The sequence below is a fragment of the Neurospora hispaniola genome, assembly GCF_033458365.1.
Source record: "Neurospora hispaniola strain FGSC 10403 chromosome Unknown B0T23scaffold_9, whole genome shotgun sequence".
Taxonomy (NCBI): domain Eukaryota; kingdom Fungi; phylum Ascomycota; class Sordariomycetes; order Sordariales; family Sordariaceae; genus Neurospora; species Neurospora hispaniola.
Window position 1 is genome coordinate 1,053,548 of NW_026944414.1, and position 19,040 is coordinate 1,072,587.

The 19,040-nt window shown below is 49.8% G+C and overlaps 3 protein-coding genes across 3 annotated transcripts; all 3 read left to right on the forward strand.

Annotated features, from left to right (window-relative positions):
* Positions 1-139: 139 nt before the first annotated feature.
* Positions 140-2,979, forward strand: B0T23DRAFT_243985 (fungal-specific transcription factor domain-containing protein). Its single transcript, XM_062834079.1, has 4 exons — positions 140-324; positions 381-1,287; positions 1,356-2,210; positions 2,353-2,979. The coding sequence occupies exons 1-4, from the start codon at positions 250-252 to the stop codon at positions 2,916-2,918; spliced, it is 2,403 nt and encodes an 800-aa protein (XP_062688786.1). The 5' UTR covers positions 140-249; the 3' UTR covers positions 2,919-2,979.
* A 4,345-nt stretch (positions 2,980-7,324) lies between these two features.
* Positions 7,325-8,587, forward strand: B0T23DRAFT_399589 (glycosyl hydrolase family 76-domain-containing protein; the record flags this gene model as incomplete). The annotated part of the gene is made up of 1 exon (XM_062838435.1): positions 7,325-8,587. The coding sequence occupies one exon, from the start codon at positions 7,325-7,327 to the stop codon at positions 8,585-8,587; it is 1,263 nt and encodes a 420-aa protein (XP_062688787.1).
* A 737-nt stretch (positions 8,588-9,324) lies between these two features.
* Positions 9,325-13,421, forward strand: B0T23DRAFT_244017 (tubulin folding cofactor D C terminal-domain-containing protein). Its single transcript, XM_062834080.1, has 3 exons — positions 9,325-9,572; positions 9,627-12,487; positions 12,545-13,421. Exons 1-3 carry the CDS (start codon positions 9,402-9,404, stop codon positions 13,290-13,292), a joined length of 3,780 nt encoding a protein of 1,259 aa, XP_062688788.1. The 5' UTR covers positions 9,325-9,401; the 3' UTR covers positions 13,293-13,421.
* The last annotated feature ends 5,619 nt before the right edge of the window (positions 13,422-19,040 follow it).

The window sequence follows — 19,040 nt, forward strand, 5'->3', positions numbered from 1 at the left end:
TGCGTGTTAGCGCTTATAACATGGACCGTATGCCGACTGGGGCTCCGTATCGTGCATTAGCGCGGCCATCAGCAGGTGGGGTGCCTGAGCTTTTAGAACTACAGTGGTATGCATGTAGATAGCAAACATATCACCGTACACACAAAACACCACCACCTCTACGCTTGTCCATCGCCACATTAAAGTGTCATCACCACAACGTCCAGGTCTCAACGTGAGTCTTCTTCAAGTACAAGAGACCATAAATCCATGGATAAGGACCGTCCAAGGAAGCGCGTGCGTGTTTCCATTGCCTGCCACAACTGCCGAAATCGCAAGTCACGGGTACGTCCTTTCCAAACGGTTTACATCGAACTCGAGGCAGATATGTGGTCAACTAGCATCTCACATCAGCAATACGGGAACAGTGTGATGGCCAACATCCCAGCTGTGGTCGATGTAAAGAGCTCGACGCACCCTGCGTCTATGACGAGCCGCCGGCACCACATCACCGCCCAAGGTCAAGCACCACAGACACTCCTCCTTCGGACATCCTTTCCAGGTTGAGTGCTCTTGAAGACAGGATCAATGCTAGAGGAACTGGGACCAGCCGTCAACATACCACCCAGGACGATGGCGATGACGCCGATGCCCAAGAAGACGTCGGCGAGTCTAATAGTGGCACGAGCGATCCGCCTACAATGACAGGGCTCCCACGTTCGCACCAAGGAAATGTCCACGTCGATGGCATGGGCGAGGTCCAACTGACAGATGATGGAGAGAACTGCACATATTTTGGTCCTTCTTCCAACGTGGCCTTGGTGCGCCAACTTTCGCTAGCCTTGACTCGGGCTCAAAGTCAAACCTCTCGCTCACGAGCTGTGCCGACCTCTGCAACTTCACTTGCATCTTCAAGGTATTCGTCACTTGAACAGCCGCGTTCAGAAAGCGGACGACGAGGGCCTTCAGATGACGGGGTCAACGTTGGATCCAGACCTGGCCATCATGTCCCTCCGGAACCAGAAGCCGCCCACATCATTCACGAATACTTCAGCACCATAGGCCTTTTCTTCCCCGTCATCCATCAAGACACGTTCATGAGCACCTACAACGACCTGCGGAAGAAAGGGTTCATGGGCGCTCGCCGCGTGTGGCTGGCTCTGCTCTACATGATCATTGCCACCGTGTACCGTACCAATTCTCCCTCTACTCCCTCCGAGACATCGGCCGAAACCTCGGAAAGATACTTTCAGTGGGCCAAAGACCTGGTCATGCCACAGTTCCTGATCTCGTCCAGTTTAGAAACCGGTAAAGGATTCCGGTTCTGACTAATTTCCAGCAACCGCCCGCTAACATAATACCCCCTTCCTATACAGTACAACTCCTCTGCCTCATGATCGAGTATCTTCATGGCTCTTCCCAGTCAGCCCAGCTCTGGACCTTACACTCGTTGGCCGTCAAGTCCGCTTTGCAAATAGGCTTGCACTCAGCCGATTCCTCTCGACACTTGACCCTTCTCGAGCGTGAGATGCGTAAGCGAACGTGGTTCTTGATTATCATGAACGACAACAACCTGAGCGCCAAATTCGGTCGGCCCATGACCATCCCTCCCTCTCTTCAGAAACGACTGGAACCCCCACTAGACATCAACGAACATTTTCCCACCATGTACGCAAGCCGAGCCGTCATTGCAACGAGCGTAGATGCCTTTAAATGCGGTGTCCAACTTTCACATATCACATGTCAGGTGGTGTCCCAGCTATACGACGACAACGCAGGCGGCAGCTCCCTCAACCACGTCAACACCTTCGACACCCTTCGTCTAGCCTTTGATTTCTCATGGAAGTTATCCCAATGGCACCAGTCTGTACCACCAGACTTACGGCCCCAAAACTTGGCTGCGGAAATTCCTCCTCCTGTCCTAGAATCACCATCACCAAGCATCGAAGCCCAACGCCTACGAGCCGTTCTCAGCCTTCGGTACTACGGTTTATGCACCCTGGTCGAGCGTCCAGTTCTACTCAAGTTTCTCGGAGTCCAGCTGGAACCTGGGCGTGGGCATGGCGAGGTCGACACGAACGTGGCACTACTGCGCGAGTCCGGTGTAGTATCCCTGCGGAGATGTATTCGTGCCTGCAGAGAATGTATAGCGCTTGCAAAAGCGATTGTGGACCGGTGGCAGAACCAGAAGGTGCTGCTTTCGGGAGCTTGGTGGTTGACTGCTTATCACGGTACGTCAAATTCGTTTGTTGTCATCCACCCACTCATCTACTCCCTTCCGGCCCCTTGATGCTTTGCTGCCTGCTCTTGTGATGGGGGCAAAGGTCACTTAACTACAAACTATACCAATCTCATCTCTAACTCACCTCACAGCTTTCGGCGCCTCCCTGACTCTTTACACCGTCCTCCTTATTGCCGGCACAAAACCCTCCTTTTCCGACCTCCTCAGTGACTCCGAACTCACCACGGTTCGCTCCGCCCTCAGCGACGCCGTCGACTTACTGTCCCGCTTCGGCGAAAACAGCCTCGTCATCTCGCGGTGCCACGATTGTCTGGTGAACTTTCTGCGTGCTTATGACTTGGTTGTGGCGGAGCAGCAGAAGCAACAACAGGCATCACATACAACACGTTCAACAACAACAACAACAACAACTGTGCAGACCAGTAGAAACTCTGATCACACTTCTTCTTCTCAATCGTTGCCGCTGCAGGGGCAAGGGCAGGGGCATGTGAGTGTACTAGGGGATGGCAACGGCGTGTCATCATCGTCGTCGTCGTCGGGGGGTTATGTTGGTGTCTTTGGGACTACGCTCCCCTCGAACAGTGTTGATGTAGATTATTGCACCGGCGCTCCCTTGACTAGTATTGCCGCTTTGGGTGATTTTACTGGCGTTCCTTTGGACTTTGGCCACTGGGGGGATCCTCTGCCTTATATGTAATTGATGTAGCTCGCGTTTGGTGTAGTGTACATAAATCAAGACGGAATAATCCCTTCTTGTATGATCGTGTGTGTTTTGTTTCGGGGTGGATGTTGACTAGCCAATAAGTACTGCCATGAGGATTAATTGCCGAGCAGTTCGGCAGTTACATAGGGTGGTTGGATGGTCCATCGGTGTTTAACATCGGGGAAGCCGTCGGCTTGTAGAAAGTCTTGGCGTCGGGTGTTCCGATCTTGTTCCCCGACCGCCCGACTGCCCGACGTGCACATCCTCAGTTTAGTGCCGCTCAAGAAGTCAAGTAGTAATTGGTAGCAGTTCGACGAATACGGCGGTATTGGGGTTATTTGTGTGCTCAAAATGGTATTCTGCAAATGGAAAAAAGCCATCTATTGGTTCTCATCCATGTCGGCGCCAAAATGGCATGTCCGCACCGTTGCTTCCCTCAAAGGTGGGATCTCGAGTTTTCCAGTACACCATCCGGATATATGAGACCACATACCTTACTACCTTATGATTGTATATGAAGAATTGGTGGTAGAGAATAAGGCCATGTGTTGAGATAGAACAAAACACTATATAAACGAGACCTGGGTAGCTGCCCACGAATCCCTCTACTCGTACTTGGGAGCAAGCCTGCTGTGAGAACTTCTCCACTGAATGAACAACACAATTGTCGAGCATCAGCTATGAAAAACCAAGACAATTTATCCTTTGACTTCTTTTTCTTTTTCTTCTTTTTCTTTCTGCGAAGAACAAATCTGTTCATCAATTCACACGACAAAAGAGGTTACGGAGCAAAGCTTAGCAAGTCTGATGCAAAAGCTCGAGTGCATTCCACACAGACAACAATGACTGTCCAAGTTGGTTAATCTCCTTCTCCGAGATCCGAATGCACGCATTCCTTTTATCCCCGAGAACGTACAGATCTACATTAAGACCTGCTATGATGACCCTTTGAGATGAGCCCGGCTGATCTGCTCCTGTCTATCTGACCGCTAAATTTCTGACGACCCCTGACGAAGATAGAAAGTGCAACAACACCCCGTGTTCATATGTATACTGCGAATGAGATAGTTGATGAATAACAATGGAGTCAAGGATAGCTATGGCGGTAGCTACCCTATGTGTTGGAGAGGTCAAAAAGACCTTCAACTCAGCCGCTCTTAGCAGCTTAGATCCCCAGATGTTGCGTGCGGACTAAAGCCAATAATACTGACAATAACAAAACGATTGGAGAGACCAAGAGACTTCAAATTGAAGTTGGATCTAACTTGATACCCCAGAAGACCCAACCAACCCCTTTTGTCTCAGCCACTGAAGCCTTCTTTCGTTAATATGACATCAGTGGCTAGCTATTAGGTAGGCACCCTTCCAGAAGGTGCTGGGGAAGCTTTGCCAGCTCATCAGTCCCCTAACTATAAAAAAAAGGCTGGGGGTTAGTACTCTTTTCGAAGGTCTCAAAATCTTTCCAATGTCTCAAATCCTTCCAATGTCTCAAGCCACTTTTTTCTTGCTCCGAAAAGAAGCATAGAGGTACCAGAAGAACATCGTGTGGATCATAGGTAATGTTCCCGTGGACCGAAGCGATTGGGTTACTCAAAAAAAAAAAAAGAAGCCCCCGATCCCGGCTTCGCAGGCGTTTCTGTTTCCTCGTGCAACATGGATATCGCCAAGATCGTATCACCTGGTGTGACGAACACCTCAACAGCAGCAAACTATCGACATCTTTTCGTTGCCGGTTTACCTACAGACGAGGAGGTCCCTCAAGATTCGTAGACGGATCAAACGAAGGGGTCTGTGAATCGATGACCTGTTTTGTTGGTTTGGTGATCCCTTCTTTGATTGGAAATGGGCGTGAGCTGACTAGAAATTGATCCCATCGTGTGGCATGCTTCGGAAACACCACATCAAGGTTGCCGAAGTTTGGTCCTTATCCCTGGCAAGATGTGAAAGCTCCATGATTTTGAGATGGCTCGCGCTGTTGGTAAAGGAGGTAAAAGTCGGGTGGAAGAAAGGATCGTGACTGAATCCGGTCCATCTGACCCAGCTTCCTTGATAGAAATGGGTGTGAGATGACGATCTGGATGGAATGACCACCGAGCAAGCAGCATGGAAAGCCAACGGTTATTGGACTCACAATTCGAACTCGGTAGGACCATCCCAGAATGCCGATAGAGAACTCAGGGTCAATATTTTCAGCTCTGTTGATAGAGGTACAGATCAACAGAACGATGATCAGGAAAGGGATTATGACTGCATATCAGTATATGTGAACTGAGTGGATACTTGATCTCCTGTGCATCATAGGGGTTTGTCCCGGAAGTCCGGTTGGTTCAGGAACCACTGTGAACAGGCTGAATAAGAACGACAAGAATCAATAAGATAGTGGTGATGTTGAATGTATCAAGTAGAGAAGAGTATAGGTCACACTGTGCAAAGTTCGGAGGTCTAAAAGTTGGGGCATAGGGGCTCAGGTGCAGGCCATGGCACCATTGAATGGTGATGATGGCCATGGGCCCATGGCTAGCTTATTTCTCACGTGACGGGACACCAACAACAACAACCAACCACTCATCGGAGTTAAAAACCGAAAGACCAAGTTCGCTATACACCGAACAATGCCCCGTACCTGAACCCCAATGTCGTCATCACCCTGACAATCAAGCCAATACCGTCTTTGTCAATTAACCATAATTCGAGGATGAGATGTCGTGGAAAACGGTTTTGTGATCTGGGGATCGGGTCTCGTCCTGTGCCCTGTTCGGATGACCTTTTTTGGAGCCCCCGACGCGAGGTACACTGCATCTGAGGGCAGACGAAACCCCTTTTGGGAATCCAGGCCTCATGACCGCCAAAAACAGCCATACGACGATGAGGAAGAAGGGATGCCCAGACATGATGATCGCCGCATCACGACAGCATCGCTCTGTATTACCTTCCGTATGTACTCTGTTCGGGGTTTTGTCATGTGTAAAGAAGCAATGAGACACTCTCCATTTATACGTCCATGCTGGAGCCGACAGTCATCATTTAGGGCCAATCACCAGTTCCCGGGTTGTCCGAACACCCGCCGAACAGACTACGCTTTCGTGATTGTGTGATTTCACCGGGATTGCTTCAGCGGCTGTCGTCGCTTGCCGAAGGATGGATTTAACGCCATGGATTACCTAGTGCGCCGTATGAACGGGCTCCATCACTCAATATTCGTGACCGTATGAACAGCACCGCATGATCCTATGTTGCGAGGAGCCCTGGACCTGGGACGTCCGATGATACTTTTCAGGTGAATTGAATCAAAGAGAGAACATGCACAATGACATTGTGGTGGGACAGTAGGTATTCCAAGAATACCCCCCGTGAGACACACCAGACAGGGCACTCTCGTGGCGAGCTTGTTGTTTCACTCTGTGTTCTGACCAGAAAAGAGAGCATTGGATATGAACCGGGCTGCCCATTCGGGACGCTTCACGTTGGACAAAAGACGCCGCTTTCGCACATCGACAACAAGTGACGAAGAGGTAGAGGGAAGCGACCCAAAGAGACGGAGCTTAGAGCTCTTTATTCGCCCTAAATCACTGAATAGGCCCCTTTCTGGGCGCTGCAACGCCAATTTAGGGAGCGTTGTATTCGGCATCATTTAGGCCTTGTAGGCGTAGCAGAGCCGCCCCGACTGCAACGGTGTAATAAGCGCGAGCCGAAGAAGCTAGGGGTAGCCCAAATTTCTTCACTTCCTTTGTCGCTTAATCCAGGTGCCAACCCTATTTGGGATTTGGGTCATTCAGGCATGAAGCCAATTTTGTTATGAAACACTTGGCAGTCTATGACCGTGGACTCTTGACCTGAAGTGTTGATGGTAGCCTTAACCCCTGACCGCCCAACGAGCTACTGCGCGCGCAGCTACGTCATTGATAACATGAATCTCTGGATGCTTTACGCCTCCTGACAGGCATAGCATCGCCGAGTATTGCAATTGTGAGCCATGACTTTTTGTGGGCTGCTGCCCTGCCATCGTTGGACTGACTGCCCAGCTTTGTCCATGACCATGGATCAGGCGGAGGGTGGCAGTGATTCGCTTCTGCCCTAGCGCGGCTGGCATATTACATAGGATGACGGGCTCGGTCTCGAATTCTTAGTCGACGTCGGACAGCCTTGTAAGGCCCCTGGCGTTAAAGAAAGCAACACATGGGGGGAACGGCACACGGCACACGACATGGTCGGAATCCACGCGCATTTCACTGATGTCCAATGCATCACTCGCCAGTCCCAACATATATGGCTCTAGTGGTGACCATGTCGGGTATATAGGCCATCGACTGCTCCCCGGTCCCCCCATACCGAACTTGTCACCCAGGAGACTTGCTTCTCGTCGATCACCTCTGTCCTTCCATTCTCTCTTTTTGATCAAAATGGTAGCCATTCAATGGGGTCCTCTCGCTGCCCGGACTCTCTTTTTCGCATCCACCCATCCTCATCGACATGCGGTGAACGAAAACAGCACCTATCCCCAAGTGGACAACAGCACTTATGCCCAAAAGGCCCAAGATGCTGCCATGGCGCTCCAAGAGTGGTATGACCTACCGTCGGGTCTCTGGAACACAACTGGCTGGTGGAACGGCGCCAACTGCCTCACGGTTATGGGCGACTTGGCTTTGGCAGACCCCGCCATCGACGAAGCCATCAGAATAAAGGAAATCTTCCAGACCACCTTCTACAATGCGCAGAGGACAAGCGCGACGGCGGACAAGCTGCTCGGGGCGAACGGAAAGTTTGTCGCGATGTACAAGTACGAAACGATAGAGGAAGAATACGAAACGATAGGGGACGAACTAGCAGGAAAACGAAGATCGCAGGGCTTTCCTAAATTCCTCAACAACTTTTTTGACGACGAGGGTTGGTGGGGACTGGCTCTGGTCCGGGGATGGGACGCAACAGGCGATCTCTTCATGCTCACCGCTGCGCAAACCATTTATGATGATATGGTGGTAAATGGCCTCGACCCGACATGCGGAGGAGGCATATGGTGGAGCAAGGACAGGAAATACAAGAACGCCATTGCAAACGAACTGTACATCGCCCTAGGCGCCAGTCTCGCCAACCGGGAGTCGCCGAGGAAAGACTGGTACATAAGCCAGACGGTCGAGGCGTGGAACTGGTTCAAGCAAAGCGGCTTGATCAACGACAAGGGCCTCATCAACGACGGGCTGAAGAGGACGGACCAGGGCTGCGTCAACAACAAAATGCCGACGTGGTCGTACAACCAGGGCGTCATCTTGGGCGGCCTGGTGGAGTTGTCCAAGGCGACGGGCGACCAGTCTTATCTGGCCGAAGCCGTCACCATCGCGAATGCAGCGCTCAAGGCGCTTCAGGACGAAAACGGCATCATCCGCGAAATCGACCGGTGCGAACCCCACTGTGGCGATGACGGGAGTCAGTTCAAGGGCGTCTTTGTGCGCAATCTGGCCTACCTCCACAACGTAGCGCCGCACGACAACTTCCGGGACGCCATCCTCAAGAACGCCGACTCGATCTGGGCCCACAACCGCAACTCCCAGAACCAGCTGGGCATCAGCTGGGCAGGGCCAGCCGAGGCAGGCAAGGGGCCGACGGCAGCAACACACAGCTCGGCCATGGATGTGCTGGTGGGCGCGTTGACGGCGATCAAGAAGTAGTTTAGTGTTTGTTTTTCATTTTCGAATGGGCGCGGTTTCTACGACGGCGTTTGGGGTTCGATGGCTGTACGATATGAGCGTGGTGTAATGTAATACCAAGTGGAATGGAATACGGGCGGCTTCCTTGTGGTAATCAGTAGTTCTAATGGTGTTTGGTCTGTTTGGTACCTTGGAATATGGGTCGAACATGAGGGTAGATTGGACCATGCCATGGTGTACTTGAATAAAGACCAAACAGTATCGACACTATCGGGACCGATTCATGCTGTGCCCAATGTGACCTGTGTCTGAATGCCCGGCTGTGGTGAGAAGGCCGTGAGCTGTTTGTTGTTGTTCAGTTGTTGTGATCCGCTGCGATTGACGAACACAGCAAGAACAACTGCCAAGTGCCGTGAAGCGGTAGTAGTGTAAGATACTGCAGCCTAAGGTAGCGAGAAAACCTTCCGACGTCGGCCTCCGATCGTTCATTTGACCAGTTGAGGCAGGTGCAGAGATTTCGATGATACATGAACGAAGCGCGTGTCCATGCTGCCTTCGTGATCGGATTGTAGTTGCTGGCTGCTCCTTCCGTCGAGAGTGAGCAGTGGATTGTTTTGCAGTGATTGTAGAAGCGGGGTACATCGGCACTCAGGCTACCGACGGCAGCGCCAATGAGCTGTCTTTCTTGGCAGTCTCCCCTCGCAGTCTCACGGCAGGCACCGTGCTCCAAAGTGAAGCCGGCATCAACCAACCATCTTACTTGAAATCATCACCGACTGTCCATCACTCAATCCTACTAGACTATCAAACTTCGAGACTGCAGTGTGTCATCATCATGGACGCGCCAGAAGACGACTTGGACATCAAGCTACAAAAAATATCCAATGACCTCATCGCCGATTTCGACACCTCCCTAGTCCCCTTCCTCAGGAAGCAGCATGGCTCCGGTGGCACTGTAGTCAGATCCCGTGTGCGTTCTCGTGAGCTGGAGCGCATCATTTCCGGAGTAAGTGTCTTTACAGTCGTATACGATGGCAGCGAGAACTAATGAGATCCACAGCTCCTTGATCCTTTCCAAGAACTCCCACAGCTTCTGGATCCCTGGCTGCCGAAATGGCTTCCCATCCTTGCCGAGAACTTCCTCGAGTATCAGCAATCTCGCTACCGGAACAAACTGCTATCGACCCGATCGGATCTGTTGACTCCGTTGCCGAGGGCCATTTGCAAGATCTTGTACACTTTCTGCAAGATTCGTGGTGAAAAGGTCATTGTCCGCTTTCTCAACAACGAGACAAAGTACCTCGAGCTTGTACTATCCGCCCTGGAGGAGTCAGAAAGACACCAAGACGCACAGCCCTCCTCGACTGATGCCAGCACCGCCGCCGCTGGTAGCGGTCCGCAGTGGACCTGGGAGGAGAGGTATATTGTTTTGTTGTGGCTTTCACACCTTATGCTTGCCCCCTTTGATTTGGCCACCATCTCATCAACCGATATCGAGCAGGATGATCTCGTGCCTATACCCGGTTTTCAGTGGCCTCGAGGTCTTCCCGGTATAACTACTCGCATTCTGCCTCTGGCCATCAAGTATCTTGCCTCCCCGGGCAAGGAGCGAGATGCCGCAAAAGCCCTCTTGGTCCGTGTTTCCATGCGCAGAGATATGCAACAACTTGGCGTAATGGATGCCTTGGTAAATTGGGCTCTCTCCGCTCTTCGCCCTCAAGAGGGACTTGAGAGAACACCTTACCATTACATCGGCGTTCTCTCCTTCCTGTCCGGCGTTCTTATCTCGTCAATCGATACCTCCGACATGGACAAATATCTGCTGACTTTGTTTCACGAGGTTCATGGGGCTGCCACTGATCAAAATGCTGCCGGTTCCGTCATGTCATCGGCACTGGCTCGCAAGACAATGATCAAGGTGATTCGGTCACTCGCGGTTTCCATCTTGCGCATGTCTAGGCAAGATATGTCGAGCATGGAGATTATTGAAACTACCATTGGTTTCTTACTCGAAAATCTTGCAGATAATGATACGCCAGTCCGGTTCGCTGCTAGCAAAGCTCTGAGTGTCATCACCTTGAAGCTTGATCCTGACATGGCCTCAGAAGTTGTCGAGGCCGTGATTGACTCGTTGAACAAAAATGTCCTATGGGTCAAGGACCCCAAGGATACAAACGCACCGCCAGTCATGGACATTGGCGCCGTTGATCCTCTCGAGTGGCATGGGCTGATGCTCACTCTATCCCACCTGCTATACAGACGTTCACCCCCGGCAGAAAATCTCAATGGCATCATCAATGCCCTTTTGACCGGGCTTTCGTTCGAAAGGCGAGGAACTTCTGGCGGATCTATCGGCACCAATGTTCGAGATGCGGCGTGCTTCGGCATATGGGCACTCGCACGTAGATATAGTACAAAGGAACTGCTTGCAGTCCCCACCAGCTCTACGATTTCAGCCAGATCCTACAACCAACAGGCCTCTATGCTCCAAATTCTGGCTACGGAACTCGTGGTGGCTGCATGCCTGGATCCATCAGGAAACATCAGACGTGGTTCTTCTGCCGCCTTGCAGGAACTGATTGGCCGTCATCCTGATACGGTTGAGAAGGGAATTTGGGTGGTTCAAACAGTTGACTACCACGCTGTAGCTCGGAGATCCAGAGCTCTCCAGGAGGTCGCCCTGAATGTCACCAAATTATCGAGTCAGTATGGCGAGGCCATTTTGCACGCTCTCCTCGGCTGGAGGGGCATCGGCGATTTCGACGCCATGGCAAGAAGAGCAGCAGGAGCGTCCTTTGGCACCATTGCTTCAGAGCTTGCCGTGGGCGTTCCTGATTCGGCTGCAAGGCTCACGCACTTCATGACCATGGTCCTTGACCGGGTCAAGTCACTGCAAGTACGGCAAGTGGAGGAAAGACACGGGCTACTTATGAGCTTTGCATCCTTGCTCGACGCATTCCCGAATATTGCAAGCGCGTCTCAAGACGCAGGAAGCACCGTTTCCCACGACTCTATCCCAAACTTCATTTCCCATTCTCTTGCGGGGTTAACAGAAATCCTGACAGATGCCAACATCACAACATACCGTAAACCGGAATTGATCGCCGAGGGAGCGAGCTCTTTGATAATATCCTCCTTCCCGGTCTTGCAGTCATCTGTACTGAGCAGTAATGGTGCTACACTAAGGTCGCCCGAAAAGGTATTGCTGCCTGGACAAGCCCTCTTTGCAAAAAGTGGCATTGAGATTTCCAGCCTGGTTGCGAAGATGACACCTAGACCTGAACAAGTTAGCAGGATTGCAGGACTTGCTAAAGCTAACCTGGCAAAATGGCTTGTCCGTCCCGAGCAGGAAATCATATATGTAGCTTCTGAAGCTGCGCTTGTTCTGCTCATATTCTGTGAAGATGCTGAGCGTGAAAACGTCGTACGCGAATGGGCTGACGCTGTTCGTTATCGTCCATCTGGTCGAGCAACTACCGCGTCGGGATATTTCGCTGCGCTCGCCATGTCGTACTCCGTACTTGCGACTTTGAAGGTCGCTGAGCAGGACAGAAGCTTAATGTGCAGCGCCTTTGTCGAGCGTTGGAAGAGTGATAATGAGATTGAAACCCGAGTTTCTATCCTCTCTAGTCTAACTCAGAGTGATATATTGCGAGAAAATGTTGACACATTTCTCGAGCTGATTGCCGCCGGCTTGGATGACTACACCACCAATGCACGGGGTGACGTCGGGTCTCTAGTCCGCTTGCAGGCTATCAAAGCAACAAAGTTCCTCTGGGAGAGACTCGATCGACTTCCCACAAACGAGGCTGTCCGGGTTGTTTCAGCGTTGTTCTTGCGCATTTTGCGTCTTGCAGCCGAGAAGTTGGACAAAGTTAGAGCTGAAGCGCAGACAGCTCTAGCTCTGGCTCTTAAATCGAAGTGAGTCCAGTCCGGTTGCCTGATGTTATTGTCAACAAAGATGCTGACAGGTTCCAGTTGCTCTGCTAGGGTTCGCGAATCAACTTTCTCTTCCAGAGTCTACTTCGGCTTCTTGCTTAATTTGTTATTCGAAGACGCATTACAACCCAGTATATCAGACACTCTTAAAGCTGACCCGGATATTTGGATGGAGGAGCTCCTGGCAGGACTTGTCTCATCCGCCGACACCGGAAACGAAGAGCTTGTCATCGCAACTAGAGCTGCCCTGTGCGACTTTTGCCAACAGTCGAAGGAGAAGACAGACGCCGTGTGCACTGCACTCCTTCGCAATCTTAAGAGCAGGCAAGGCCAGGACCGCGTGCTAGTCCCGACATTGGAGATCACTGCTTTCCTGCTCCATGTGGGCATCTTTCAAACATGTGACAAGATCAACTACAAGAGCCTATGCCTACAGGCCCAAAAAGCTTGCTATAAGACGGGAAACGTGCGCAAGATCGAGGCCTGTATCAGGGTCTACGGCGCCGTCGCTGCGCTCGGTCGATCCCACGGCTCTAAACAGGCATCTGTGGACGGTACAGATGAACAGCGGAAACAAGAGGGTATCACGGACGCTCGTAAGAGACTCGGTGCCCTCATGATGCATCCATGGCCACGTATCAGGAGCTTTGTGGTTGATGAGCTCTGGGGACTAACCTCGATCAGCCTCAATGACCCAGCAGCACAAAAGTTGAAGGGCGTTGATTGGGGTAAGGCTGAAAAGGGGTCTGTAAAATCGCTGATTGAGGCTCTCGAGTTGGGCAGCTAGACCGCCTCTTTCGCTCATGTAGGCAGCAAGCATGGAACACCGGAGGAGAAAAGTCTGCGCCACTGATGACTCGAGCTTTTTGTGATTCCAACCAACCACGGTCGAGAAACCGCTCCTGCCGCTCCATCCAGATGCGTCCATTGACATTTGTCTGGCAACAGCGATAGCAGCAGCGCCGGTGATGGGCTGTCGTTGGAGCACAAGCCTGTACCAGTAATTCATTGCACGGGCATACTGGGTGCGCTGCGTGTGTTGGGAATGCTGCCCTGGCGAGATGCGACCATGTCCAAGGCACAAAACGAGCCGTCAGTCTTGTCGCTGCTTTGGCCTGCCCACAACTGTCGATTCAGCAATCATTCTTCAGAGAAAGGGGACAACAAATTTTCCAAGAGAAATTCACGCAAGCGAACAACAATCGCCACGTGTACATGCAACACCTTGTTGATTATCTGAAAGTCAGGATGAAATAAGGGTAAAGGACGACGGCTCACCCGGAGATCAAGGCTACTTTACCCGAAAACGCCACAAGTTCACCTGCCTATCGTGACATTTCAAAAGTGTTTTGCGTGGAGAACCGAACTGTATTCTGTCCAACTTCCTTTGCATACCATTCCCACGAAGCCCCTCTTACACCCCGGGTCCCGTGAGCAAGAGCAAGTCTCGATGTCGGTCGGCTTGCGACCTGCCAATTAATAGCTGCCCTATGCTGTGCGCCCGTACTCGCATATGTATTATGTAGTCTGGCGAAGTCGTCTGCTTTTTCCGACTCTGCCAGGGCGGGAACAGGTGGGAGAAGCATTGGGATTCAAGTACGTTGCCCTACAGTTATCGAAACATGATCTTGTCGGGGGTCGGTTCGCTACCTCAAAACCGAAATCGCAAACCGCTGCCCGTCGTTGGGCATCGCTGGCCTGGGCCGTAACAAGGCAAAAAGCCAGCCACTCTCGACCAGAGAAGTATCACAGCACACGCCATTGATTTGGGGCTTCCACACTGTACAGTAACATACCTCCAAGCAAGACTCCTCGCAGGGCTGTTATGCGCCAGATATGATGGCTACTGTACTTCCTGGTTCGCTCGGGAGACATTCCAACCAAGAGGTTGTTCCGATCCGAGTCCCCCACCAGTCTCCTTGCCGAACGCCCGGTCAACCCTGAGACCCTTCAGTTTCGATATTTATCTTGACTTTCTGGCTTTCAGTTTCAACGCAGTATAGATGATTGACATCCGAATAAATGTCAATACCGCCCATCTTTCGACGAGACTGCACGTAGTCCTTGCAGGTTGACGCTGAGTTGACAATCTAGCGCAGGCGGTGTACTCGCATCTATGAAAGAAGCGAAGTGGAAGAAGAACCTCGCATCGTACATAAAAGACAAGCTCGACAAAAGTTACATGCCTACACTGTCGAGCGGATAGCTACAACCGAGAGCTGCACATGCAATGCGACCTGACACGGCAACACTAGTGAGGATAGTATTGGCGATTCGCACGTCAAGGTACATGGGACACTGTGTATCTGCTGCCAGGGCGCATATAACGAATAACATGAGTGGCCGACGACGAGGACCAATCGCGAGAATGGCTCTTTTGAGACATGAACGGTCAACAACTGAAGAGAAACTAGAGAGATCTGTCCTCGTTACACGTGAGCCTTGAAGGCAAGAATGGATTGCCTCCATCAACGGGCGCAGAGAAACAGCAGCCGTTTTCATTTTCAAAAACCGCCTACCGCTTCTACCCGTCTCCATCCCCGTTCTTATGGCTTTTTGAGTTGCAGTCGTCATGTTCGTCCGCTGCAACTTGCAAAGCTACCCTACCAGATACGTCTCTGGCTGTTTGCACATGCTGAACGTTATGTGTCACGACAACCCCAGATTGACACAGACGGGACAACGTTACGACGGTTAAATAATGGGCATCCATCATTTGTCCATTTACGAACCAACCATTAGAAAGAAAAAGCATAGAGAGGTAGAAAAGGGGGCATCGATCGTGTTGTATGTATGCATGGCCCGTGTTATGTATCACCTGAGTGGTGGTTGTTGAAAAGAGTATATTCACGTTTATATCAGACAATTCCCACTGAGAGAATCATACACTACATCAGGTAAATTCTTCTTTGGACCGAAGTTTTCCGTCTTCATGCACACTGGACAGTCTGCCAAACTGCCACCCACAAAAAAAAGAAAAGGTTCGCGCCGACTGGTAGAAGGTATGGAGACCGCTAGTTTCTCTTTCCTTCCCTTTGCCTTCTACGAGTGGTTCATCGTGTCCCCATTACTACTGTAACCCTCTTTGCATCCGAGCCCCGTCTTGCGCGAGATGCCTTGCGGACAGGAAGGCCGGTGTTTATTCGTCCGTTCCCCTCTTGAATGCGACGCTTTTTGTCTGGGGAAGAAATTCTGTTGGTCACGAAGCAAGCAAAATTTCTTTGCTGCTGCTGCTGCTGCTGCTGCTGCTGCAGCTGCACAAACTTTTTGGCTGCGCTAATGGGATAATTCCAAGAAGTGTTTTTTTTTTCCCAGCCGCCTGCTTTTCACGACGAAACTGAAAAGCAGATGGACGACGGAATCATGGGGGTTATTCTGTAACGGGTGAACATGTTGCAAGAACTATTCCTCTCAAGATTCAAACACAATTTCACACACCACGGGCATGATGCCTGATTGAACTCTGCCCGAGTCCGTGAACAGATTCAAAAAAAAAAAAAAAAAACATCACGGAAGAAATGCAATGAAATGAAATGACCGAGAAAGGGAAGGAAAGAAAAGAGGAGGTCCGCTAAAGACGGATTACGACCGTATCGAGATGAAACGTCCGCCCAGCCAGCCAGCCAGCCAGCCAGCCAGCCCCCCCACCAGCCCGTTGCCGTGCCGCCGAGCATGCGAGCGGGCCGAAGCCGTTGAGGAGGGTCAGCGTCAGCATCGTCAGGCCGTCAGCACACACCACACACCACACACCACACAAAAGATCGAAATGGGGTGCAAGCGTTGAAAGTGGACAGCGAAGAAGCATGCGGAAGCCGTCTTGGCTTGCCACTTGTCATGTCACTTTGTCAGGGTCATGGATTCGAAGCATACATATATAAACTTCACATGTGTGTTATAGGGAAGGAGGGGTATGAACAAAAAAAAATAAAAAAAATAAAAAAAAAATTGGAAACCCCCACTGCACTGGTAGGAACACAGAAAATGGAGAAGAAAAAAAAAGCCCACTTCACCACGTCGTGAACAACCACTTGACTGAGCAAGAGGAACGGGACAACCAAATGCAAGCGATCAGCGATCCACACATCGATCTAGGGTGGAGAGAAAGCATTATCAACCTTGACTTGTTCTAGACTGTGGAGCTCCCCGTTCATTGCGAGTTTCTCTTTGCAGAAGCAGAAGCAGCAGCAGCAGCAGGGCGAGAATAACGGGAGCGTTGAACCCCCGCCGTCCATTCGGAGGAACGCCACACGGTTCAAGTAGGAGAGAGGTGGAGGGGGAGGGGGGAAAGGATATGACCACCGTATACCGCTTTTTCATGATCGACAAGGTTGGACGGGAATTGGGTGATTTTTTTTTTTTTTTATTGAATATGCGAGGTTGCGTTTCACATGTCACTTTATTCATTGTCTTCGGACGGACTCTCGCAGGAGGAAAAGGCAAGGTCTTTACCCCCCGAGTAAGTGGGGTTTGGGGCTCGTCTGCTCTGCTTGAAGATGTCCCTTGCGTAACTCTGCCTATGTACATGCATGGAGGAAATAATACTTATGCGAGGTATGCATAAGGAAAAGGAGATAACAGTTCATGCGACTACATACATACATATGTATCTGTGCCTGCTGGAGCCGGCCAAGAGCAGACTATGGGTATGCGCGTCTTCGAGTCGCGGTTCAGACGCAGGAGACAATTGGATATGTACAATTTGTCGGCGCAGCTAGTGAAGGAAAAAAAAAAAAAAAAAAAAAAAAAAAAAAAAAGATACCAGACAGCGTTTCGGGTGGTTATAGCCAGATGTCATGATAGACAACTCTTTTCGGCACCAGCATCAAAGCTATGAGCAAAAGTGTTTTGTATACATACATTGTTATTCGGACCGGTTGCTGCGACTTATTGTCTGTTTCGTCCGCACGAGCCCCCCCCATAATCTCATCCCATCTTTTTTCCTCGACTTCCCCTTTCCCTAGGGGTGACTTTCGTCCCAAGCTACCTAACTGGTCCCCTTTTTTGCGCCGCTTCTGCTCTCACAGCACCTGACAATTATTTACTAATCAATGTTTTCTGCATTGGAGATAGTATGCAGATTGCAGATAGCTTAGTTATTGCAAATGGACAGACTATCACCAAAGCATTTTCTGACTGACAGGGCTGGGTCTCGACTGGGTCAAGATCCGTCATTCTACTGTAGTGTACCCTTACCCGCAAAGCCTCGTCTTCCCGTCGCTAGCCCGGCCCCTCTCCTCATAGTGTAGGAGGATCAACACTGATTGCGGTTTTTAGTGTGCTCCTCACTTTTAAGGTACAGTAAAGTAACTGGCTGGACTCGAGTGTCGGCGACACATCCGAAGGCTGGTTGGTTGGTTGGTCGGGCGATTATCTCATCCATTTACCACCACACTTCCACTTGGACTACGACCACCGCACAGAGCCTCCCGCGTTTCGGCGACCTCGCTTCTACAATTGGTTTGATGAGGACGGCTAGGTATTTGGCATTTCCGTGTGCCGTGAAATGCACCCTTCCCATACAGTGAAAGTTATCATGAAAATGGATGGAGACACTAGATATCACTGAGCAGTGGGGATGCCTGGGCATTTCCATGTTGTTGACACTTTGTGGCATGTACCTGCTTTTGTGCCTGCCTCTTTTTCACTAGCGTGGAAACAAAATACCAATTCGACAGAAAATCGAGACTGTGATGGAAACCTGACTGACGCTGTTATAACACGTTGAGTATAATATATGTCGACCAATTTCCCAAAGAGAGTTGAGGCTCCAAAGACGGACGACCTCTTAGTGGATTTGAACAGGGGGTAACAAACTGTCAACGAACTGTAGATGCATAGTTAGATATTTAAACCGCCTAACATGTCTAAACCTTTAGTATACTAGTTTAAAACTTTAGACCCGTCACCCTATAGACCGGTTAATACAATCTGCCTAATTACTAATTAAACGTTTATCAAGATATACAGTCTGCTAATACTACCACTTATCAAAGCAACATCTTATCAAATTAACTATAAATAAATTAAATACACAAAACGACTAATTATTTAATAAAGAAACTACTGACCTGAACAACTAACAACAATATCTACAATTTATATAATAAACTTCATTACTAAAAGATTATTCGTTTTCCAATTATTAAGACTAATTGTTTATATAACAAACACACTTCAAGATTGATAGTCTAGCTAACAAACAATCAACTTAGTAAACAGTCTATTTAATAAAGAGTTATTTTAGTAGACAGTTAATTCTGCTAAAAGTCACTTTAGTAAATGGTTTTTTGTATATATAATTTACTTTATTAATAGTCTGTAGGGTAAAGAGTCTACTAGATTAATTATTAATATTTTCGGTTATTTTATTTATAGCTAATAGTATAAATAAACCGTATAAACAAGTGGCTATTAAATATGTATATTGATTGTTAGTTTATTAATCTATTATATTATTAGTTAAATAGGTAAATAATTAAATTATTAAATTATTAGAAGAGAGAACCGTTAAATAGTAATTAATTTAATAAATTAT